General features: G+C 43.8%; 3 protein-coding genes across 5 annotated transcripts in view; 2 read left to right on the top strand and 1 right to left on the bottom strand.

The window, feature by feature from the left end:
* Positions 1–7233, top strand: part of LOC308125448 (uncharacterized protein) — a 94880-nt gene extending 87647 nt beyond the window's left edge. Inside the window, exons 16-17 of the mRNA XM_080489190.1 lie at positions 1327–1507; positions 2641–7233. Coding sequence (XP_080345316.1) covers positions 1327–1507; positions 2641–2648 — 189 coding nt within the window. The 3' untranslated portion in view covers positions 2649–7233. The remainder of the gene's footprint in view (positions 1–1326; positions 1508–2640) is intronic.
* Positions 7234–8111: 878 nt separating this feature from the next.
* On the top strand, positions 8112–24835 carry ift74 (intraflagellar transport 74). 2 transcript variants are annotated; one of them, XM_080489196.1, is made up of 20 exons: positions 8112–8732; positions 9562–9680; positions 9761–9896; positions 10676–10724; positions 11621–11719; positions 11795–11855; positions 11928–11987; positions 12069–12130; positions 17340–17478; positions 17547–17609; positions 17690–17833; positions 20380–20420; positions 20505–20584; positions 20716–20769; positions 21455–21552; positions 21714–21840; positions 21934–22097; positions 22370–22495; positions 22700–22760; positions 22832–24835. In XM_080489196.1, exons 2-20 carry the CDS (start codon positions 9567–9569, stop codon positions 22945–22947), a joined length of 1794 nt encoding a protein of 597 aa, XP_080345322.1. In that variant the 5' UTR covers positions 8112–8732; positions 9562–9566; the 3' UTR covers positions 22948–24835. The 2 variants fall into 2 exon arrangements, with proteins under 2 accessions (XP_080345322.1, XP_080345323.1); XM_080489197.1 differs by having other exon boundaries at positions 8576–8732; positions 9546–9680.
* Positions 12961–16300, bottom strand: LOC308125455 (uncharacterized protein). 2 transcript variants are annotated; one of them, XM_080489200.1, is made up of 6 exons: positions 16031–16300; positions 15703–15950; positions 15524–15635; positions 14938–15025; positions 14690–14848; positions 12961–13648 (listed from the first exon to the last, which is right to left on the bottom strand). In XM_080489200.1, the coding sequence occupies exons 1-6, from the start codon at positions 16115–16117 to the stop codon at positions 13278–13280; spliced, it is 1065 nt and encodes a 354-aa protein (XP_080345326.1). In that variant the 5' UTR covers positions 16118–16300; the 3' UTR covers positions 12961–13277. The 2 variants fall into 2 exon arrangements, with proteins under 2 accessions (XP_080345326.1, XP_080345327.1); XM_080489201.1 differs by having other exon boundaries at positions 12961–13645; positions 16031–16294.
* Positions 24836–24941: the final 106 nt, after the last annotated feature.

The following is a 24941-nucleotide window of genomic DNA, read 5'->3' as shown; positions in this document are numbered from 1 at the left end:
GAACCTTTGAAGTTCTTGGGTCAGAACAGCAAAGCAGAACACGAGTGCTGGTTCTCTCCAGCGGTTGGATATTTTTATCGTTGATTCAGTGCAACAACTGTAGGAGTTTGAAGTTTCAAGCATGAAATTGGAATAAACGTTGTATAGTTTTGGATTTCTACCTTTAAGTTCCATTAATTTAACCAACAGTGACGATCCCTACTTCACCCTCAGCCTACAACGACATCGTCATGATCCCTGCTCGCAAGATTTCATCTCCTCGTATTGTTTCACTCGATATTGAGCATTGCTAAGAATAGCATTCGCATCAGAGCAGCCTTGTTTTTTTTTGTTCCACATAGCCTTTTGACAAGTGAGTTCTATTTTTAAAGCTTTGAAAGCTTCATCCTTAGAACTAAAAAAAATATTCAGCTGAAAAACTGCAGGGACAGTTTGTGCTGCATTCGTGTGTGACAGTCGTGTGACAATCAGGCGAAATCCTATGAAAACTGGATCAGGCTCGATCTTCCTGTGTTACGTCAGCAAATGCCGCTATTTGCACGAATCAAGTTACATGCATAGAAACATAGCATTTCCACACACAAGCTAAAGTCTGTGTGTTCTAATGCCATACAATGCGAGAACAAAATCTATAAATATATAAAACACTGTATTTGGTAATGAAAACACAGCTGACGCTACAAAGACGACTTAAATGTCTAAACAGGCCAAAAGAACAAAAACAGGTCAAATGGACAAAACTGCTAACATTGCTATAACTGCTAAATTAGCTAAAACATGTATTGCAACTAAAACCGTTTGAACAATTCTCGATATTTAACACAACGAAAACAGATAAATGAGCTAAAATGGCTAAAGTTGCTAAATTAGATTAAAGTGCTAAAATTGTAAAAAGAGCTAAAACTACTAAATCAGTTAAAGAAGCTCAACGTGTAAAGCTAAAAAAACTGCTGAATTCGTTGAACGCTAACTTGGCTAAAAGAGCTAAAACTACTAAACTGGCTAAAACCTAACTGGCTAAAAGGATAAATTATCTAAAAGAGCTAAAATTGCTAAATTGGCTAAAACACCTAAAACTGCTAAATTGATCAAATGCTAAATTGGCTAACAGAGCTAAAATTCCTAAATTGGCTAAAAGTTCTAAAACTGCTAAATTGGGTTAAGAAAAATAAAGCTAAAACTGCTAAATTAGCTCAAAGACCTAAAACTGCTAAATTGGTCAAATGCTAGATTGGCTAAAAGAGCTAAAACTGCTCAAATGGCTAAAGCTGCTAACTGAGCTCCAGAAGCTAACCTGCTGTTTGACTCGTCCCGCTGTGTTTTCAGGCTGAAGAGTCCAAGGAGGCAGCAGAGGGGGGCAGCCCGGCCCCGGGCCCCTCCCCGGCCCCGGGACCTGGGCAGTCCGGAGGCCCCGCTGCTCAGGAGAACGGGCTAAAGGACGGAGCCCCCTGCTCCTCCGAGGTCCTCCGGGAGCCGCAGGCTCTGGACACACTCATCCCAGAGACAAGTGAGTGTGTGTGTCATTTCTCTCATCGCTTTACAACCCCGAGTCCAGACGAGACGCCAAGTTAACCTCGTTCACCCTCGTTTACCTCGTCATTCAGCTGAAAACTGCAAAATGAAAACAAATCAAAGGTTGGACCTGCATGCTACGATCAGCATCGTTTATCTCAACTATCAACTCGGCCCCGTTCACAGGACAAGCCGAAAACTAAAAACTTTCGTATCGTTTTGGGTCCGTTTACACGACAACGGTGCTCGGAGCCACTGAAAACACTACTTCTGTAAATACGGCTTCCAAGGCGGAAGTTTTTGAAAATGCTCAGTCTCCATGGAAATGGGGAAAGCGCAACTTTTGGAAAACACTCACACTACGTCTCCGTGGAAACGGGGGGGGGACAACCCCAACATTCTGAAGAAAGTGCTCCATGGAAACGGGCGGAAGCGCTACTCTTTGCAAACGCTCTGACTTTGTCCCCATGGAAACAGGAAAATGCAACTTTTTGAAAATGCTCTGTCTCCGTGAAAATGGAGAAAGTGGAATTTTTAGAAAACGCGCTGACTCCGTCTCCATGGAAACGGGGGTAAATCCAACTCTTTGAAAGCCGCTCCGACTTTGTCTCTGTGGAAACAGGAAAACACAACTTTTTGAAAGCGCTGTAACAGCAGAAGGGATCTACTGTCATCGTAAATCTTTCATAGACGTGGAGTTGAGATGACGAGTCGACCAAAACAATGAAGAAAGAAGTTTAAAGGAGCTTCGCACCCTCTAGTGGCCCGACAGAAAATCTACATCGCTTTCAACTTGTCCACAGTTTCCGTGTAAACGGACATTGTTTATTGTTTTCAAGACGTTTTTGGAAACAAGAAACTGTGTTTTAACTTGAAACGAGGAAACAAAGTTTAAACCTTTGAGTCGTTTTCATGTTTGTTTTTTTAAAGACGAAGAATTTGAGTGATGAGCATCGTGTGTGCTCGGGGTTGGGTTACATTGTGTGTGTGTGTGTGTGTGTGTGTGTGTGTGTGTGTGTGTGTGTGTGTGTGTGTGTGTGTGTGTGTGTGTGTGTGTGTGTGTGTGTGTGTGTCCATCGTGTCTCCAGCACCTGATCACCACCATCTTCCACCTTCTCTATTTTGCAGGCCTGTAACTCTAAACACCAACGCCTCCTCTCTTATTCCTTTATTTTTTATTTTGTTCCCCCCCCCCCCCTCCCCCTCCTTTGACCTTTGACCTCCGCAGATTGAGTCTCTCGAGCTCAACTTCCGCGAGACCGCTCGCTCCCACGGACCACCGCTGACATCGCCGCCTGGCCCCGCCCCCTCCTCCTCCTGAACTGACTGCTCTGGGTTACTTTAGACTTTTATCTTCTTTTCCTGGAAGCCTGGTTTTCGCTCCTCTTCTCCTCCTCGTCGAGCTCCAGTAGCCGCCCGGCGTTCGTAGAAGCCGTCTCCGACTTTACTCGTGTTCGTGACCACGTGTTCTAGTGACAAAGTCCCGTAACAATCAGCTTCAGTGTTCCTCCGCCGCCCCCTCCAGGTCCTGGGTTGTATTTATTTATTGTATTTTTTTTTTTTCTTTTTCTTTTCTGTAAAAGCAATACAGCTTCTTTCTTCTGTTCATTTTGTTCATTAGCGCACAGAAAATCTTGGAAACGCACACTGAGGGAGGAGGAGCGAGCTCAGGGGTCGACCGCCAAATCACACACACATCGGATTTTTATCGGATTTTATCGCTCTGAATGAAACGATGGTTGAAAAGTTTGTCAACTCGCGATGAGTTTGCTGCTATATTAGCTACAAATGCTAAAAGGCTCAAACTGATATAACAGCGAGAAGATCAATACGTCAAGAACTGAAATGACTCGATATGGCAGAAAAAGTGCTAAAATCGCAAAACTTTCTAATTGGTTGTTATATCTAAAACATCTAAAAGGCTAAATTGGCTAAAAGCGATTAAACACTAACATGGCTTATTGTTAATTGGCTCTGATAGCTGAAATAGCTAAAAAATGCTAAATTGGCCTAAATATGCTACAAATTCTGTAACAGCTAACGGTGCTAAAAATGCAAAATTTGTTTAAAATGTAGAAATGGCAAAAAATGCCAAATAGCTAAAAATCGCAAAAATGTCTTGAAAACCGTTAGCTGGCTAAAAATGCTGAATTGGCCAAAAACTGCTAAATTGGCTAAAATAGCTTAAACAGACAAATATTAAGTACATTAACACGTCAGCATTTTTTAATATTTCTTTTCATTTAATAAATACAACATAAAGAATAGTGATAAATATATTAAAACTGATGGTTGCAGACCTCTGAGCTCGACGGATTGTAAAAGATGCTGAGATGTTGTTTATTTGCCGGAGAAGCAGACGAGAAGACTTAGAAGTACGAGAGTAGAGCTGAGGCGGATATCAGGATGTAGACGAGGGACGCGTGAAGTGAAGCCGGGTCTTGTATGTGCCTCATTATTATTCTTATCGTAGACGTGATGTAAGTTCGCTCCGATGGTTCCGTATCTTCTACACAGAAAAACGACTCAAAACACGGGACGCACCAGCGACTAACACGACGTAACGTTTTTCTTTCTTTAGGTAGAATATTAACCTCGTAAGGAGAAATTAGCTAGCATGCTAACACGTGAAATGGGTCAGTTTTTGCAACAATTGCCTACGCGGAAACACAGGTTCAGTATTTCTTCTCTTAAAAGCTCCAGATTTGGTCTCCACCCCCTCGTAAGGAAATGGTTTAGCTGCTTGCTAGCTAGTTAGCTTAAATGCTTCTTTTTTTCTTTTTTAACCGCGAAGCTCACCTGAACCTGAAACACTGAGCTGAAATAAGCTTAAAAAGAGCAGCAGTGTACAAAAATATGAAGGTTTTCATTCTTTTTGATTAAATTGCTGTATTTCCCAGACTAGAAGTCACACTAAGCTTCTTCTTATTAAAATATACCATCTTCAGCCTCTAGTTGTCGCTGTATGACAACAAAATGCTGCTGCAGTGTCTTAGAAAAACCTCCATTATTACCGTATTTAACTAACAATCCGGAAACAAAAATCTACCAAGTTTAACTGAAAAATATTCTTGAACTTTCAAAATAAAGTTCTTTTTATGTATTAATGTGAAATAAATGTGTTTTTTACACCAGTGCGACATATATATGTTAATGTCTCTCGTGACAATTTTGAATTTTTTTTTTAACAGATGTGACTTATAGCTCGGAAAATAGCGTATTTATTCTAAAAGCAACACAAATGAAATGAATAACATCTTCTTGTACCAAAATAAGAGCGTTTCAAGCCAGAAAACAATTGATTTTGTCAATCGTTGTTATTTTACTTTGGTTTATACGTGTTTATGAGCAGCTTGTCGTTCTTTATGTAGACTTCCGATGTTGCACCGATAGCTCGGCACACGCCAACACGTCACGTCACGTTTATTCACGTCAAAAATAAACTTCAAAGTTACGATGTTTTTTTCCCCCCGAGACATTTAAGTTTGGCATTTCGCTAGCGAGCATGGCGCTAGCCAGTTAGCGTCTTGCGACTTTGAACCTTCAACCGAGAATAATTGATCCAGTCCTGTTTTATCCGTATTCCAACAATTACAAGAGAGTTGCTGTTCTTTCTTTTTTGGGGGGAGAAATTATCCGAGGCTATCGATTTTTGACATTGAATAATTTCACACGGTTTCCTGGAGAAAATGTACTTCCCAAGGAAATTGCCACTTTAGAAAAATGATTTTGTCAGACAGGAAATGGCACCTTAAAGCTTTAATATATGAACAAGGCGGTGACTGTGACGTTTTTATGAATGATGATTGATAAATTTTCTCACTTTTCTTCTCTGGGACTCTTCCAGTGCTTCTTTAGATTAAATAACGAATAAAAAAAAAAAGCCTTTTGACAAAATTCAGGCGATACCTTCATATTAAGTGTCTTCGGATGGCGGGAACGTTAGCGTGTTGCTAACAGAGCTAGCAGCGTTGCGTACTTTCACTGTCCTCCAGCGATTTTTATTTTTTATTTTTTGGTGCCTATCCAGGATTAAATTCGATCTTTTCCTCCCGACTTGCACACTGATGTATATAGATGTGTTATTGCTGAGGCCCTGGAGTGCAAGAACAAAAATGAAAGGTAGGGGGCGTTCACTCGTTCGTTCGGTTTTTAAGGGAAGTGCGTCTTTTTATCGCGACTATATTGGCTCATTATTAGCATGACAGGTTGAACTAGTCTGCCTCTTTTCACCGGAAAGGGTCTACTGAAGTAAAAAAAAGAATGTCTTTTGAGATAAATTGTACTAAAGACGCAACACTTTTGTATATGTATTTATCGTTGTGTTCCTGTAGCCTGCCGGCGGCCGTCGCACTCTGGCGGCTCGCTGGGTTCGGACGTCGACGCGACACTCTGATCTCACCGGGAGCGGATTTGTTTTGCCGCGAAATCGAGAAACAAAGAGTTAGCTTAGTCTTAAGAGATGGAAATGTTCCTGCGATTCGCTCGGGGGTCTGCGACCTTCGGCTGCGGAAGCTTAAGTCGCTCAAATGGCTAAAAGACATCTGTAAACGGTAACGGCGGAAGTCGCTGAAACTGCGAACAAAAAAAATATCTCAAGAAGGGAAAGCTGCTCAAACAGCTGAAACTGCTGCAACGGCGTAAACCAAAAATTAGACGACGGTAAAGTAGCTAAAATGGCTAATAAAAAGGGTAAAAGCTAATTATGCTAATTTTGTCATGTTAACTTTATGTCATACTTTCTTTTTTACCGACAACGTAGTAACGGATGTTTTTACCTTGCTGACTTGTCTCGCCTGCGTTCGCAGTTTTCCTCAGAGCGTCGTCACGCGGTAAAAAAAGAAACTATAACGTGAAGCTAAAAGCTTCTAACGGTTGCAACGGCTAAAAATGCTGAAGAAGCTAAACTGGCCAAAAGCTTAAAATGGATAAAACCACCTGAAATGTCTTAAAACCGTTTAAAACTGCGTCACAGTAAAGCAGCAAAAATATTTAAAATTGGAGCAATTATTAGCGACAATAGCTAATAATAGCGACAATTGCTAACACAGTTTCATCAACTACAAATTGCTCAAAGGTAAAACCGCTAACGTGGGTACAACAAGCAAAACAAAAATGCTAACGTAGCTAAGAACGGCTAAAATAGCTAAAAACAACCAAACCCCATGAAACTTGGAATATTTATTGAAATTCTTTAGTTTCAGAAATGCTACATTAGCTAGCAAACCATACGAATTAGATTTTTTCACAGTTATATTAATTTTAAAGATGAATTTGATGAAACGTGAGCTGTGACGGCGATAAAGGCAGCAGACCCCTACATTAGCTTCAAACGGACGCTAACCAAACAGGACAGAGGCTAACACTAATGAACGGTGACGTAGAATATCAAGGGGGAGTTTTTGTTCAGGCGGATACTAATTGTGGAGGTTTTCGTAAAGGACACATGCTACGCGACGTCGGCGGACTCGTTGTGGCTTGACTGGACGAGCCGTCGCCGTGGAAACATATCGGATACCCGCGCAGCATGCTAACAAACTACGACGTAGATCTGCTTTGTTATTTACAAAACCTCATCGGTTTCTTTTTTTGTGTGTGTTTTTCTTTTTCTTTTTTTTTCATAATTTGAATTTTATTTTTTGGTTTGAAAACGTGTTCATTGTGATTTCTTGTTAATTAGTGATGTGATAATTAAACATGGAATAAATTGGACTAAAACTCTTTTTGTGTTGATTCTTCTTGTCGCGTGCGTTCAGAATTTGTCAAGACATTATTATGTATGTGGCATACCCCCCCCCCCCAATGAAGGATGACACTTTACTGATGGATTTTTAGGTTTAATGTCAGTGAACCATCAATCTCACCGTGAGAGCTGAACTTACAGCCATACTCTTACATCCGTTAACCGAGCTTAAACATTACAGTTTTAACAAGTCATCTCAGCTTTACAATAAAATCAATACATTTACAACTTTCAGAAGCATAAAACAGTCAAATCTAATTTCTTTACCACGCAAACAAACCTTGTGCCTCTATCAAGGGGGCTGCCAGGGGGTGATACACTTTAAATGCAGCAATTATGCTCTGTGGAAACTTTAATCTTCTCCGTGTCCTTTTGTTGCCGTAAAACTAGCTTCTTTCGCTCTAGAACAGGAAGTTGCGCTTTCAAAATAAAGGCATCAACACACAAAACATGAAGTTGACTTTAGCAGATAGAAAAATGAACCTGGGGTTGTTTAGAACGTATGGATTTTTGCATTCACACGGGGGAAACGGCCTCAAAACAAACGGATGGAAAATATAAAGTAAAAGAAGCAGTGAGGAATAATGAAGTGAAACTGAGTGATCTCGGTGACATGCAGGTATTCATGATGATATTGTTCAATGAATTAATATTGTATAGTCTCATATAGTCAGGCATTAACGAGTCTGGATCTTTCTGTCTTTGGCTGCAGCAGCAGTGTTGCTTTCAGCCTGGTTGGTTTTCATACCGGTGCTCATGACGTCACACCCCCTGCTGGTCGGCGCCTCTCTAGCAGAACACACAGGATTTGTCCTCGCAAATATACATTTATTCATTATCGCCGATCTTTCCTTCCGAGACCTTCCGAGCGGATCGGACCGACAAAATCGCCCTTAACACACCACAGGAAAATCAGACCCGGTTTTGTTGCGGACATCCTACAATCGTACCCGTGCTCCCGGTGATCGGGAGGAGATCAGGACTTAAATCGGACCGATTATATTGTAATGCCTTTAGTCGAGGCTTTCCCAGATTTCAACATGGCGTTGTAGTAATTTTGCACAATGTGAATGAAACTGAATTCAATGAAAAAGTATTTTTATTATTTGAATCTTTGTTTATACAGATTATTCTGTCCGTGTAGTTCGTATAGTTTAACCTTCAATTTGATTCTTTTTGTCACAATTTCTTCTAAAGATGTTCAATAAACTTTTGAGAACCACACGTTAAAGTTCAACAGATTGAGTGGTTACGCTCCTGGCGGTTGCAAGGGGGCAGCACTGCTCCTTCCCCTCCGTTCAACGTTTTTTTTTTAAACAGAAGAAGACGGCTTGTTGCTATGGTGACGTCAACACGTCGCGGCGTCATGGCGGCGCACTTTCCTGTTTAGATTTTATTCTTGTTTTTCACATTTCCAGACGTTTTGGGGACTTTTAAACGGATCGACCCGGACAAGTGTCAAAGTTTAAACTCGAAGGTACCAAGCGTTTTGTGTTTTCTGGCTGTTTTGATGCAAACGACGACGTTATGTGTGCAGCTAAGCTAAGCTAACGCATAAAGAAGAGTTTTACTCTTTATTTACAATATTAACTTTCTCATGAGATATCTTTTATATCCTCATGACGCCTCACTGTCGGGTTATAAAAAATGTTCACAGATGAGTGTAAATCTGTTAAAAACATGATTAAACTGAGTTTTGCATGTTACGTTGAATCTCATGAGATTAAATATTAAAAAAATAAATTGAAAAACACATTTAAATCATATTTTCCTTTGACTATGACTCTCCAGAGTGATTCAAAACCTTCACAGGACAGAATACTTTTGTCTCAGTTGCCTTTGTGGAAATTTTACTTTCTGAGCTGAATTACAACATGTTTTCTTATTTATATTTATACATTCATCAAATTATAATTACAATACTGCTCTCTCCTCTTCACATGAATCTTTACTTTTCTTCAAAGATTGGTTGTTGTTTGAGACTAGAAAACAAATGCTTTGTTTATCCAAGAGGGGAAATTAGCTTCACACAGAAAAAACACAATAAATGGATTAGAAAGTTAAAATATAAACGAGACAGAATAAAAATGTAATATATATTTATACTGTAGCGTAATGGGATTTAAGAATGGGGTGATGTATTTTGGTCTACAAAAAGGTTCAAGGGTACTTTGTTGTTAATCTGTGAAGATAAAAATGTAATGAAGGAGTGTAAATAAACAGTTTGGAACACTGGATCAGAGGGTTTAAAAGAAAAGGTGATGGTATCTTTTGAGTCTTTTTTTAAAAGTTGTTTCCTGTTGGAGGCGTCATGTCGACTCAGCGGCCTCCGTCCAGCCTGGGCCGTCCGATGAGCCGCAGTGGAACCGGCAGACCTCCGACGGCCGTCCGCCCTCCTCCCACCGCCATCCGCGTGGCCACAGGGGTAAGAAACCGCAGCCCCAAGGTTTTTTAGACGAAACCTCTGCCTCACGGTGGGGGGGGGGGTTCTGCTGGTCCTTCCAGATGGTTCCAGGTACCAGCGGTCATCCTGCCATGAGGGGCGGCGTCCCCACGCCCGGAGTTCTGTCTGCGTCCATCAAAGTGACGGAGCGTCCCGTCACCCAGCAGGGCCTCAGCGGCATGAAGACCGGCATGAAAGGTGGCGCCACGCTTCACTTCCACACAAACACCTGGAACTAAAGAGCAGACATGAGACGAAGTCACACACGGAACGATCCAGTCTTTTTTTTTCTTGGTCAAGTCATTGGTTACATCAAGTCCAAGGCAGTTTACCTTTTTTTCCATGTACTGGTTTAAAATATTTAAAAATATTTATTAGGTTTGCCAATGAAATTTGGGGCGAAGGTTTTGTCTGCATTTATCTATCTATCTATCTATCTATCTATCTATCATCCATCCATCCATCCATTTGTATATATATATATATATATATATATGTGTGTGTAATTTTCTAACATTTCGCAAATTTCAGGGATGGTTCCAATACATTTTTAGACCGATTGGGTCAAAGGTCATTGAAAGATCCCCCTCCAAAATACTTTGGTCATAAGGTGATCAGTTTTAATCTGATTGATGTCAAATTAAGACCAAAATGTTTAGTTGTCAATCCCCTGTCCTCTGACACGTCACATGATGCAGTGACATCATTACCCTGGTTAGCGTTTGTGGGTCAAAGGTCACGGGGTTATTTTCGTCATAATGCGATCAGGATAGGGAGTTGAAAACGGAACATTTTGGCTTTAGTGTCACATCAGTCGGATTAAAAAAAAAATGACTTGAGCCTTGCGTGTGTGACTCGGTCCTGTGTCGGCTAAAGAACCGAAACACAAAATTGTAAGAACATTTGAAATAAGCTGCAACAATGGAGGTTCTCATGTCTGAACTTCTGTTTCTCTACGACCTGCATCTCCTCCAAAGGGCCTCAGAGACAGATTCTGGACAAGTCCTACTACCTCGGCCTCCTCAGGTAACGTGTGAGAACGCAAGCTAGCAGGACGTCTCCGTGGGAGTTCCTCTAAAAAAACGTCATTTTGTCTGAAGTGTCTAAAGACATCAAGTGCTCTGAGAACGAAGCCCCGTTTATACGACAACGTTTCAGGAGGAAACGCATCGTTTCTGTTGATTTTCAAAAACAATGTAGTTTTCTAGTTGCGCCACTAGTTGGAGCTGTTGTTTGTTACCTTTGGCAATGAAGTTGGCCGAGAAGGTTATGTTTTCATCTTTGTGTATTTATTTATTTATTTAAATATTTATTTATTGGTTTGTGTGTATGTATTTTACCAACCTTTTGCAAAAATTCCTCACTCGAATTGCTTGAAATTTTCAGGGATGATTTGTCATCATCCAAGGACCAATCGATTCGATTTTGGGACGTTAACGACTAACAGTTTCCAAAGAAATCCCCCAAAACTGCGAAAAAACTTTTCCCGTACAAAGTGGATGAGAGAGGCACCTCATGGAGGAGCTTAAAGGAGATCAGCATCGGTTGCCGTAGAGACGCTCCCTGCTCAGAGGTTCACACAGCGATGTTGCTACCTGAGCTACTGAGTTAGCGTTGATATGAGCTTATGGCTAACATGCTATCGATGCTAACTGGATTCCGCAAACAAGTGCCGTGTTGGAGAAGGTCTGCGGTCTACCGAGTATAGCTCTAGTTTGTTTTTGTAATGATACCACACACACACATTTAACAATACGCGTTAAACATTAACAATGGCGGGGACTGAGTCCGAGTGTTTTCAAAAAGTTGCGTCTTTCAGTTTGATCACCGTTGTCGTGGAAACAGAATCCCGAAACGCAGTGAAAGTTTCCACGTGAAGACGTGGTGGTGTGAGCGCCGCCTGTCGCATGTGTTTCCTTCAGGAGCAAAGTCACCGAGCTGACCGCAGAAACCAGCAAGCTGCTAAAGGAGATCGACAACTACAACCAGGAGAACTCCGTCTACCTGTCCTACGAGAAGAGGTTCGCGCTCCGCCTGGTTCTGGTCCTTGAAAACCTTCCAGAACCCATCCCACCTGCTCACTTCCTGTTTTTCAGAGCCGGAGGCCTGGCGGCGGAGATCAAGGACCTGCAGGGTCAGCTGGCCGACCACAACATGGTAACCACACACGCCGTCACGTCTTCCTGACACTCCTCAGTCTTTCCTTTAACGTCTCTGCTTCGTTTGCAGCTGGTGGACAAGCTCAACACCAGCACGGAGGTGGAGGAGATGGTCAATGACTACAACACGGTGAGAGCGCGGCGTCTCCGCAACGACCTGTTCCAGTGATGATCTGATGATCTGATGGCCTGCCATGTGTCTGTCCCACAGCTGAAGGCGCAGAACGACTGCGAGAACGAGAGCATGGAGAGCATCTTCACCGAGAGGAGAGAGTGAGTCGGACTGTCGGAGTCACGTGATCAAAACAGTCTGTACAGCCAGTAACACTTCATAATTCATCATTCTGTGTCCACATGACCAAGTTGGCTTCATTCATTTATTTTATTTTATTTTATTTTATTTTATTTTACTTATAAGTAAATTTATTTTATCTCATCTCATCATCTTATTTATTTATTTATTTATTTATTTATTAAATTTTTTTACCACCATTTTGCAAAAGCTACTCCCAAATTGCATGAAGTCTTCAGGAATGATTTATCATCATCCCAGGACCAATAGATTAGATTTTGTGACGTTAACGACAAACCGTTTCCATATAAATCCCTCCAAAAATGTCCCACACAAAGCGGATGGGAGAGGCACCTCATGGAGGAGATCAAAGGAGATCAGCGTCTGTTGCCATGGAGACGCTCCCTGCTCAGTGTTTCACACAGTGATCTTGCTACCTAAGCTACCTAGTTAGCATCGATATGAGCTAACGGCTATCATGCTAGCGATGCTACCTGAGTTCCACAAACAAATGTGGCGGCGGAGGTCTGTGCTCTACCGAGTGTAGCTCTACTTGAACCTTAATTTAACCTTGTGACATCAAACCAAAAAATTAAAATCATTCAACAATGAACATAATTATAAGAAAATTAAACCAGCGTTGATGTTAAGCTTGGTGTTGCTAGGCAACAATCACTTCATTTACTTTATTGTGACAAAGAAATACTTTAAAGTTTAGTTTTTATTGCTCTCAGATAATAAATATAACTTATCAGTCTTTGGCCAAATGCTAAAAAAAAATATATATATATAATAATAACATGACTCCTGATGTTACTCAGTTACTTTAATCAACCCCGCCATGTGATTTCCTTTACAGCCGTTGATATCTGTTCTGTCCGTACGTTTAGAATCGTCTCCATCTTTTATTAACTGGAGGCGGAGCCTAATGAGCCGGAGCTCACGCCAGCAAGAAAGATGGAAGACTCTGTTACATTTGGGAGGTTTATTCAGGAAAAAACAGAGTTTATCATTTGGTGGAAGCGCCAACGACGCCGCTTCCCAGTGTTTCTGACGTCGTCGTGGAAACGAGGCCCGAGCGCCATAAACAGTTTCTCTTCTGTGGTTGAGGATCGTCACCTGGCCTCCTCATGGTTCTGTTGGGATCTCCTCTCCTTCGTTTCCGTCGCTCTTGATGTACGGATCCTCGAAGTATTCGTCCTCCGGTTCCTCCACCGCCGCCGCCGCCGCCGCCGCCGCCACCCGCCCGTCCTGGTTCTCGAAGCTGAACGTCTGCGGAGCGCGGTAGCTCCCCCTCTTCTTGAAGACGGTCGTCACGAAGTGAGGGTCGTCGTCGCCGTCGTCGTCCTGGTGCAGCCGGCGGTGTCGGTAGTTGTGGAAGAGCTTGTACCAGGACGGGCCCTTCACCGCGCACACGATCAGCCCCGAGGTGACGAGCGCCAGGGCGGCCACGCTCGCCGTGAACTTCCACGAGTTCCCCAGCGCCGGTTTCCGTCCTGCTGGAGGAGGAACGCAGCTCGTTAGCGTCTAACCATCCACGAGTGAAGACACAAAACGTTTCTGATAGAGAGACTCCGCCTTGCAGGGAGAAGATCTGATCCACTTGGCCCAGAAGTTTCACCCTGGAGGTTCTTCCTGCTCCAACCTGAGCTGTGGGGGATTCGAGGGTCTCCGCTCACGTTTACACGAGGATTAAAACTCCTTGAGTTTCAACCGTTGTGGTGATCAAACAATGACGGCGCTCGGAGCCGCTGGAAACTCAGTGAGACGCTCCCACGCTGCTGAGTTTCGACATTCTACATAATTTGACCTTCCTTATTTATTTTTACTTACTTATTCTTAGTCCTTGAATAATAATAACAACAATAATAATGATAATAAATGATAAATGGACTTACTTATATAGCGCCTTTTCGCTGACAACAGCCCCAAACCCATTCACACACACAATAATAATAATAATTCATCATCGTAATAATATTTGTGATTGTAATAATGATGATAATAATGATGATAATACAAAAATATTAATAGTAATAGTATTTCTGATTATAATAATGATACTAATAATATAAACAATCTATTCTATTTACCATCATAATTATAATAATAGTGACTATAATAATAATCATATATATTATTTTTAAATGCATTTATCGAAGTGCTACAATATTTCACTATATAATCTTAAATCTCAATTTAAAAATTGTATTTCAAGATCAAGTCAAACTTACTTGCTGCATGAACAGATAATTTCATTCGTTTATGTCGATATCTTCTATCTGGGCTACTCTTTGGGGTTTTTTGTTTTTTTTGCAGTGCAGGGAGGAACTTTTTGAAAACATACCGACCCCGTCTCCGTGGTAACGGGGGGCAAATTGTAACTTCTACACAAAGTGTTTCTATCGCAGCAAACTCTGGACTTGCAAAACGACCCTCCAGTTGTCGTTTATGAGCAACTTTTGAGGATGTTTGTTCTTCCATGTCAGAGGATGGAGAGAGGATATCTAGAGTGCTGAGTCAGCATGTCTCTCTGGTACCGTTGGTGTTGTTGTGGGTCTGACCGGGCGACTCGGTGCCGTTGGGTGCAGCCGTTGGGGTCGACGTGGTTGGTGGAGGGGAGGAACACCGAGCTGCAGCCTTCACCACTTCACTTCCTGCCTGGCTCAGGGGCGACGCGCAGGTGGCGGGGGTTTCACCTGAAGAGAGTGTGACCGTTATCACGGACGTCGAATGTCGGTCGCTGTAAGAAGACGGTCACCGTACGAGACCGAGACGGTTTGTTCACCGATGGAGACGTTCGCGGCGCTGATCTCTCGGACGGGGCTCAGCAGGAGGCAGGAGCAGTTCCAGGGGTTCCCCTGCAGGCGCAGCACCTGCACACAAACACAAAACCACCACAGCTGAGCAGAGGGACGTTTTTCTGGCCGGGCGACGGCTTCGTCCGACGTTTCATCAGACGACGTCGGCTTGTCGACAAGCAAGAAATCTTTACTAAAAACCAGCGATCTTAGTTGGAGGTTGTATTTAGATTCTAAGGCCTCGTTTACACGACATTTCAATGGAAAACGCGTCGATTTTGTGGTTTTTTTTGTTTGTTTTCTGAAAAGTTTTTCAGTTTTTCGCTGCAGTAGCAGAAACACTGAAACTACCCGGAGAACACGGATGTCTGATTGTCTCCACTGAGCATGTGCAGAACTACGGTTATTACGGTTGTGAAGCGCAGCGGTCGTCTTTTCAAATCTTTCCACCTTGGAAGCCGTTTCTCAAAGTTTCACCTTCAGTGGCCGTGAGCGCCGTCGCCATGGAAACAAGGCCTCAGGAGTAATGAAAAGAAGGGTGGGTGTTAAACTGTTTGAGGGCAGACGACCCACCTGGAGGCGGTGCAGGGTTTGGTGCAGCTCAGCCGGGAGACTCGTCAGCTGGTTCCCTGACAGGTCCAGGTCCGTTAAGAGATCCAGACCAGAGAACGCCTCCGAGTCCAAACTGCAACAGAAACCTGCGGTTCAGGCCCGGGACTCAGTTTGCCGGTGGAGGCGGCGGTCTGGTGTACCTGTGGATGTTGTTCCCGGCCAGCGACAGCCTCGTCAGGTTGGGCACCACAGAGAAGAACCCGGCCGGTACCCGGGTCAGGAGGTTCCCGTCCAGGCGGAGCTCCACCAGGGCCGGGTACGTGCCCAGGGCCCGGCGGTCCGAGTCGTTCAGGGGAATCCGGTTCCCATCGAGCAGCAGCTCAGTGACCAGCGAGTCGTTGGTGTTGGACGGGACGACCTGCAGCAGCTGGCCGGTGAAGTTCCTCGTCTGCCGGAGGACGGAAAACAGATTGTAAGAGACGAACCACGAAAAGACGTGAATCAACGTGAAGCAGGAAGGTTCTCCACCAGCGGATCCTGGTCCGGAGCTCCAGCGCCACAGTCCAGGGCGACTGCAGTCACACACAGCAGGACGAGGACCGGCTGCAGCCTCATTTCCACCAGACGACCCCTGAAGCGCCAACGCTCCGGCTCCTGTTCTGAAACTCTTGGTACACGGAGGAATCTCCGCCCCTCAACGAGCACCAAGAAAAGACTCTTACCTGTGAGGAAACGCTCCGAAGTGCCCTCACCTGTCGCCCTCGTCAGCCAGCGCAGCACATGACCCTTGTTCCTCGTAAAGCCTGGAGCTGTCGTTTATCTCCTTCCCTCTCACGCCGCTTCTATTACAAGTCTGTTAATTATTAACAACCGGCGGCTTTTATTCTCGAGCCACACAGGAAGTAGAATCGACCAGGAAGCTTTTGTTTTGACAGGATCAGCGGCGTCGCTCAGGTCCGTGTTTGACCTTTTCCAGCACAGCGCCAGCTTTACTGCTTTTCTGCTGCATCACCTTCCACCCTGTTTGGGTTCTATAACCCGAAAACAGCAGAGTCGTGTTTTTTTCCGAACAAGTTAAAGTAACAGCAGAAAGAAAAGTAACAAACCAGTAACAAAGAAAAACGCCAAAATAAGTTAAGCAAAAATTTAAATAAAAAATTGTGGTTTTTAGTGATCGCACACTTTTTATAGTTGCCACAAGCTTTACATGTTCGAAAGTAGAGATTTATTTAATCTTCCCCCTTTACACAGTCATTATTTCTTTTTAGTCACACAAAACATTTTTATCTTCAATGTCATTACATAATTACAGTGATGCAACGTCAATCAATCAATCATAAGAACCCAAACCCTCGTTACTATTAAAAATCTCTGTATCTTGCTAGAATCAACTCTTTATGCTTTTTTTTTTTTTAAACTGAATTAATTTTGGCAAACAAACAAGTGAAGTTAGATCAAACTGAGCTGATAGGATATTTGGATTTTATTTAAAAAAGGATAATAATAATTATATTTATAATAATAATTCTTATTATTATGTAATACATTTAATCTGTAATGCACTTTTAATAAAAAAAAACAATACAAGCACACGTTAATAAATAAACGACACAAACACCCTCAAATTTGACATTTTAAAAGAGTCCTAGAAGTGGGTTAAAGGCCTTTTTATCATGTGAATTAACAACAGCGGAGCCCAAGAATCATTGAAAAATGTTGACTTGAGAGTTTAAAACTTCCTAAAGGTTACAGCGGTGAGTCTGTGTGGTTCAGAGGTGACTTCTTCTCGGTGTCGATCGTCCAGCCGCTTCGCTGCTTCATCATTGATCCTCTGCAGGAGGGAAGAAGCCATCCGGGCCGCGGACGAGGAGATCCAGGCCGAGAGACGCGTCGCCGAGGAAGTGGTGCGGGCGATGTCGTCTGCCAAGCAGCAGAAATATCTCAGCATGACGGCGGCCAACGAGGAGCTGCTGCAGGTACGACCGCCGCTTCAGCGCCACAGCGAGCGAATGGAGCGACCGGGATTAACCTTTGCTTCTTCCAGGAGATGAGCGTCCTCCAGGAGGATCTGGACGTCCTCCTCACCAGGAGGGAGGACTACGAGGAGGTGGGTGGAGCTAAAGGAGAGCGCCGAGCGAAGCGACTCCGGCGCAGCAGGTTCTAAAGTGGAATCTCTCCTGTCGCCAGGAACTGTCCCACCTGTACTTCAAGCAGGACGTGGCCCGGCTCCACGAGAGCCTGTCGGCGCTGGAGGCCCGGCGCGACGCCATGGAGGCGGAGCAGAAGAGCCAGCGCTCGCCCGAACAGGAGAGAGAGAGGATGCTCCAGCAGGTGGCGCTCCGTTTCTTAATTTCAACCTGAAGCAAACCGACCGGCTGTCGTGGTAAAGGACCAGACCCACTGAGCAAACACGGGTCCAAAACACGTCTGAAAGACGTCTCTAGACATGCAGAAGACGTCCTCAGAGGGACCAGAATAAAAGCTTTTTAGACGTCTTTCTTGGACGTTGTATTAACGTCTCGTCTGGACGTCATGTGGACGTCAATGACAATATGTTTCAAAAGAAGGAGGAGAGGTCAACGGGCTTACACAGAACACACACACACACACACACACACACACACACACACACACACACACACACACACTATAGCATTTACATTTACATTTACATTCCATATTTTGGACTGTGGGAGGAAACCCATGTACACACAAGTAAATTTCACTAACTCCATCAGCTGGATTTGAACCCACAACCGTGTGTCTGTAAAGTGAGAGCACACCAACTGAATATGGTACTTGACAGTGCTGATGAAACATTTACTCATGTACATAGTCGTATTCACAAGATGACAGGTTCTCAAAGTGACCGGTTTCTCCATGGAGACCTGAAAAGTTCAATGTCTTGTGACCAAAACAATAAATGGTCTTAACTCAGACATTGAACATTAAACTTCACATGCTGTCAGGGTTAGGATTAGGGTTAGGATTAGGGTTAGGGTTAGGGTTAGGTTCATCCTTTCAACTGATTCTTGGTGTCTTAGATGTCCACCATTTTATGTGTCATTTGTCAACGAGTTCTGGCTATTGGATAGACGTTCAGATTACGGCCTGGACGGACGGACGGACGTGTCTTGGACGTCTATGGACGTTGCTTGCTCAGTGGGGAGTCAAGATAGTTTTCTGTGAGTTTCAAATCTGTACAGACAAAAGACAAGACAACTGTCTTGTCTTATCAATCTCAATCTTTAATGTCCTTTTCAACGTAAGTGAAATGGTTCATGGCCAACGATGGACAAGACAGCTCCTAGTCAGGTTCATGCAAATGCAGTAGTTATTCGCCAATTGTCCACTAGTACTCATAAGGTACAAGCAAAGTCCAACAAAAGACAAGGTTGTTACTTGACAGTTTTATTCCGGTACAGGCACCACAGTACTCAAAAGTAAGGAACAAGCAAAGGCCAACAAAAGACAAGCAGCTTATAAAAGACGTGACTTTTTCATGAAATCCTGTGAAATCCAGTGCGACTTTGTTTCTCGAACATTAATTACGTCCGTGTGACGTGTTGTGACGTTCTGGTAGTTTCTGACGTTACCCTAACCCTAAAGACGTGGAGCGAGACTATGTGGTGGAGTGAGACGACGTGGAGTTAGACAACATTGTGGAGTTAGACGGCGTGGTGGAGTTAGACAACGTGGTGGAGTTAAATGGCGTGGAGGAGTTCGACAACACGGTGGAGTTAGACAATGTGGTGGAGTTAGACAATGTGGTGGAGTTAGACAACGTGGTGGAGTTAGACAACGTGGTGGAGTTAGACAATGTGGTGGAGTTAGACAACGTGGTGGAGTTAGACGGCGTGGTGGAGTTAGACAACATTGTGGAGTTAGACAACGTGGTGGAGTTCGACAACGTGGTGGAGTTAAATGGCGTGGTGGAGTTCGACAACACGGTGGAGTTAGACAATGTGGTGGAGTTAGACAACGTGGTGGAGTTCGACAACACGGTGGAGTTAGACAATGTGGTGGAGTTAGACAACGTGGTGGAGTTAGACAACGTGGTGGAGTTAGACAATGTGGTGGAGTTAGACAATGTGGTGGAGTTAGACAACGTGGTGGAGTTAGACAACGTGGTGGAGTTAGACGGCGTGGTGGAGTTAGACAACATTGTGGAGTTAGACAACACGGTGGAGTTAGACAATGTGGTGGAGTTAGACAACGTGGTGGAGTTAGACAACGTGGTGGAGTTAGACGGCGTGGTGGAGTTAGACAACATTGTGGAGTTAGACAACGTGGTGGAGTTCGACAACGTGGTGGAGTTAGACGGCGTGGTGGAGTTAGACAACGTGGTGGAGTTAGACAACGTGGTGGAGTTAGACGGCGTGGTGGAGTTAGACAACATGGTGGAGTTAGACAACGTGGTGGAGTTAGACGGCGTGGTGGAGTTAGACGGCGTGGTGGAATTAGACAACGTGGTGGAGTTAGACAACGTGGTGGAGTTAGACGGCGTGGTGGAGTTAGACAACGTGGTGGAGTTAGACGGCGTGGTGGAGTTAGACGGCGTGGTGGAATTAGACAACGTGGTGGAGTTAGACAACGTGGTGGAGTTAGACGGCGTGGTGGAGTTAGACAACGTGGTGGAGTTAGACAACGTGGTGGAGTTAGACAACGTGGTGGTTAGACGGCGTGGTGGAGTTAGACAACATGGTGGAGTTAGACGGCGTGGTGGAGTTAGACAACATGGTGGAGTTAGACGACGTGGAGTTAGGCGGCGTTTTGGATTTGGACGACATGGAGTGAGACAACATGGTGGAGTTAGACGACGTGACGTTAACAACCTGCAGTGTTCACGAGCCTCAATCAGCTGTTTTGTACCGCAGGTGAAGGAAGACAACCAGGAAATCGCCAGCATGGACAGACAGTATGTCTTCACGTCCTTCACATTGATTTTTACTGCTTTTTTTTAAGAAACACCTCGTCGATGAGTCAAGTTTTCTGTGTTCAGGCTCTCAGAGATCAGAACCCGGATCAGACAGTCGGGCGAGGAGCTGCAGCACATAGAGCAGGGCTCGGACGTCGCTCCGGGTAAAGAAACTTCACTGTTTCAACTCTTTATGAGTTTAATTGTTCCAGAAGCTTCTGATCTGCCGCTTTCCTCTGGAGTCTTGACGGTTTAACGCCAGTCCATCACAAACTCTGTGACTGTTGCTCACCAGGTGAATACCAGCAGAAATACAAGGAGCTGAAGAGGAGAGAGGAGGAGATCGACCGTAAGTCAAACCGTCGCCAGCAAATTTACATTGTTGAATTTCACACCGTCATACAAAGACTGTACATGTGGGAATGCAAGTATATTAATTTAATTAATAGTTATATAGTATTAATAGTTTGTGTGTGAAAATGTATGTTGGGGAGGGACTGCACTGTCTGGACTAATGTGTATGAATGCCATGCTTAAATTATTCTGTGTGTGTGTGTGTGTGTGTGTGTGTGTGTGTGTGTGTGTGTGTGTGTGTGTGTGTGTGTGTGTGTAATGTCTTCGATGTTATATATTCTTACTGTATACATTTTATTATATACAACTATATTTTTAATACTAGAAGATAATTTAATAAGATTGAATCTTGTAAAAGGGGTAGGACTAGGTTTTACTTCTCTCTCCCCCTTTCCAGGCATGTCAGTTAGATATAGGATGTATGTATGTGTGCATGTTTTTGTGTGTATGTATAGTCAAACATAGATTTAGATATAGATCTATTTGATAAAATACAAGTGTATGTATATATTAATAATAATAATAAGGATATATATATATATATAGACAACACTCTTGTTGATGTCATATGACAGTTACAGTTCAGCTGTTTCTGAAGGAAGTAAATGTCTCAAGTGTAGTTCCTGGTTCCATCCAGCAGGGGTCAGTAGAGGCTGTTAAGCGCTTGTGGTTCTTGGCAGGCTTCCAGGAATCCTTCCAGGAGACTCGAGCTCAGGAGCAGGACAAGATGAGTCGGAGTCAGGAGAACATCGTGTCGCTGCTGGAGCACTGCAGCAGGGTGAGGACGGAGCACGCACGCACACACACACACACACACACACACACACACACACACACACACACACACACACACACACACACACACACACACACACACACACACACACACACACACACACACACACACACACACTCAACGTCTGACATGTGTGTGTGTAGAGCATGCTGAGGCTGCGGCAGGTGGACCGAGTGTCGGCCAGTGAGCTGAGGAGCATGCAGGAGGTGCTACTCAGCAAGGAGATCGACGTGGTCCAATCAGAGAACACCGCCAAGGGGCTGAGCAGCGGTCAGGACACACACACACACACACACACACACACACACACGCACACACATGCGCGCACACGCACACACTCAGAGTTGATGGTGTGTGTTCCAGAGTCCCAGCAGCTGCAGCAGGACCTGGAGAAGGTGCAGCAGCTGGAGGGGAAGATCAGCGGCGAGCTGCAGATGTTGACGGAGCGAGTCGCCGCCATGGAGTCTGAGCTGCTGACCTACCGAGACCTGGACTCGCTGCGGCGCAGCGCGGAGGACAAGAAGCAGGTAGCTGCCACGCCGCGCGTCCTCGCCCAGGTGTCTGGTGGCACGCCGCATTGTGCATCAACATGCCTCATACGTCGACACGCGTCATACGTCAACGCGTGTCGAACACCAACATGCGTCATACGTCAATATGCCTCAAACGTCAACACCCGTCAACACGCGTCAACAAGCGTCGTACGTCAACACGCGTCAACACACGTCATACGTCAACAAGCGTCGTACGTCAACACGTGTGGTAGGTCAACACCGTTAACACGTCGGTTTGTGAGCAGCGGCTGCAGGAGGACCGAGTGTTGCTGACTCAGCGCCGGGATTCGTTGGACCAGCTGCTGGGGGAGATGAACCAGAAACAGGAGGTTCTGAAGTTCAACCTGCAGGAGAATGAGACTCACGCTCAGGTGACAACTTTTGGTTCTAATCACCCGGGGTGGTCGGTTTCTGGTACCACTCCAGCCTGCTTCCTGTGTGACTTCATTCTTGCAGAAACACGACATTCTGATATCGTTAGATGATGTTTGAGTTGTGCCGACTCATTAATATTGTGAAGAACTCTTTGCTGAATTGATCTTGTGATCGTGCCGTCCTCTGTTTTCCCGCCTCAGCTGGTCAACCTGGAGAGGAAGTGGAAACACCTGGAGCAGAACAACTTCGTCATGAAAGAGTGTATCCTTCACGTTTCTGGCTTCAGTCCCTGGAGTCTCATGGAGCTTATTGATCCTCAACGGCAGCTTCAGTCATCGCCTCAAAGTCCCAGGAGAGCGACTACACCTCCGTCGCCAAGAACGTCGACCAGCTGGTGGCCGAGTACAACAAGATGCTCATCGAGGCGCTCAACAACAACAGGAGTTAGCACACTCATTTCTCTTCTCTAGAATTAAGATTTTCCAGAAAAACATTGTGACGTGGAGAAACTGGATGTTCTTAAAAGCATGTGGATAAATCCTGTCCTGAACATCTCCAGGATTATTCCTCTCTGACACACTCGGTTCTTTATAAAAACCCAAAGCACATTTAACACCGTGGTTGAACTCATTGAAAAAAAAAGTCCAGTTGTTTGCCGACGATACTCTAGTGTTCGTCTAGACACACGTTTAGCGTTGAATTAAAGCCTTTTTACACCATTTCTGGTGAAAACACCAACGTTTCACTGGTTTGTGGTTCTGACTCGCTGAAAACAATAGAGACTGAAACGATACCAGCTACATTGTTTTTCTACCGTTGCCGTGTAAATGCAAAATTTTCCTGAAACAACGATGTGTTTTCATTTGAAACACTCGCCTGGATGAGATGTTTTTGTTCATAAGATGATACTCCTGCCGTCCGCGGCAGATTAATAATGAAATCCTAACACACACACAACGAAAGAAAGAAAATGGCTCCACTTCTCATTTTTATTGCTTTTAATTACAGGAAGAAAAAAAAAACTGACCAGATCATTTTGCATAAAATCCAAACTCTGCTTTAGAAATATATTTGACCCTTTTTTCCCTCCAGTCCAAATAAAGTACAGTAAACACGCGGCGGCGTTCCTCTGCTCAGTGGACATACAGCATTTTTCAAAACCGCCACGGAAAGTCTCCACTGGTCCATCATGAGATCTTCAAGTCTCCAGGAGAAGGAAGAACTTCAGTGGCGTTTTTTCTTTTAGGGGTAAAACCTGAACAAACATCTGGCATCAAAACAAATGGCAGGCCAATCACATCAGATTAATCACCAGATTAATCAGATCAGGTTGTGGTTCTGTGACGACGGAGGTCCAGAGAGACGAGCAGCAAGATGCTCGAGGCTTTTAGGGAATTTTAAACCGTTTAGAAACCTAGAACTGTTTGTAAAAGATGTTTAGAATAAACTTATTTACCTCCAAATGTCAAATACTGTAACGCCAGTACTTTAAAAGTCCTGACCTTTGTTGTTGTTTTATTTGGATTCAAGTTTAACGGACTCGTGAACAAGTCAAGCGTTGCAACCAAAACCAGCTGGAAAGTCCATGTTGGAATCATCAACACTGTGAAAACGGTTTGATTAAAACTACAACATGAAGAAATACTGTGGGACTTCACAGTACAAGTTTGTATTTTAATCCATTCATATTTTAAACCAGAAACTTCTGGTTATTAAACATTTAAACTGTTTGCGTCACTAAAATGATAAATAATACAACATACCTTAATTCTATACAGTAAATCCAGATGTTGCAGCATCTGAACGTATTGATCGTGTCAACAACAACAAATTTGGAATCGTCGAGTTTAAATTCATTTTTAATCCCTAAACCTCAGTAAATCTCTTTACAGCAGAGTTAAGTTATTAAATATACATATTTAAACTATATTATGAACTTGAACTCTAAGAGTAAAAATGAAAAATTATAATTTAGTTAAAATTGTATTTAAAGGTCTGATCCTTCTGTTTTTAATCTCGTTTGTCTTCTATAAAAATATCAACCACATTTTAAAATATATGAATACATATAAAAGAAACTTTGCTCTGAAGTCAGTAAACACATTTACTCACTGATCCGCGATGCTTCAATCTCGTTGAATGAAAGAAATCAGCAGCTCATCTCTCCGTTTCTCAAACGTCACAGAGCGAACACACACACACACACACACACACACACACACACACACACACACACACACACACACACACACACACACACACACACACACACACACACACACACACACACACACACACACACACACACACACACACACACACACACACACACACACACACACACACACACACACACACACACACACACACACACACACACACACACACACACACACACACACACACACACACACACACACACACACACACACACACACACAC

The sequence above is a fragment of the Lipophrys pholis genome (genome assembly GCF_963383615.2).
Source record: "Lipophrys pholis genome assembly, chromosome: 20".
In the NCBI taxonomy this organism is placed as follows: Eukaryota; Metazoa; Chordata; class Actinopteri; order Blenniiformes; family Blenniidae; genus Lipophrys; species Lipophrys pholis.
This window is presented reverse-complemented; position numbering and strand designations above follow the sequence as displayed.

Coding starts and splice junctions, on each gene's coding strand:
- ift74 (XM_080489196.1), top strand. CDS start 9,567: ATGTCGACTCAGCGGCCTCCGTCCAGCCTGGGCCGTCCGATGAGCCGC. Junction 11,856..11,927: donor AGCTGGCCGACCACAACATG/GTAACCACACAC, acceptor CTTCGTTTGCAG/CTGGTGGACAAGCTCAACAC. Junction 17,834..20,379: donor GAGAGAGGATGCTCCAGCAG/GTGGCGCTCCGT, acceptor TTTGTACCGCAG/GTGAAGGAAGACAACCAGGA.
- LOC308125455 (XM_080489200.1), bottom strand. CDS start 16,117: ATGAGGCTGCAGCCGGTCCTCGTCCTGCTGTGTGTGACTGCAGTCGCC. Junction 14,849..14,937: donor CGCCGCGAACGTCTCCATCG/GTGAACAAACCG, acceptor CACTCTCTTCAG/GTGAAACCCCCGCCACCTGC. Junction 13,649..14,689: donor GACCCACAACAACACCAACG/GTACCAGAGAGA, acceptor TTCCTCCTCCAG/CAGGACGGAAACCGGCGCTG.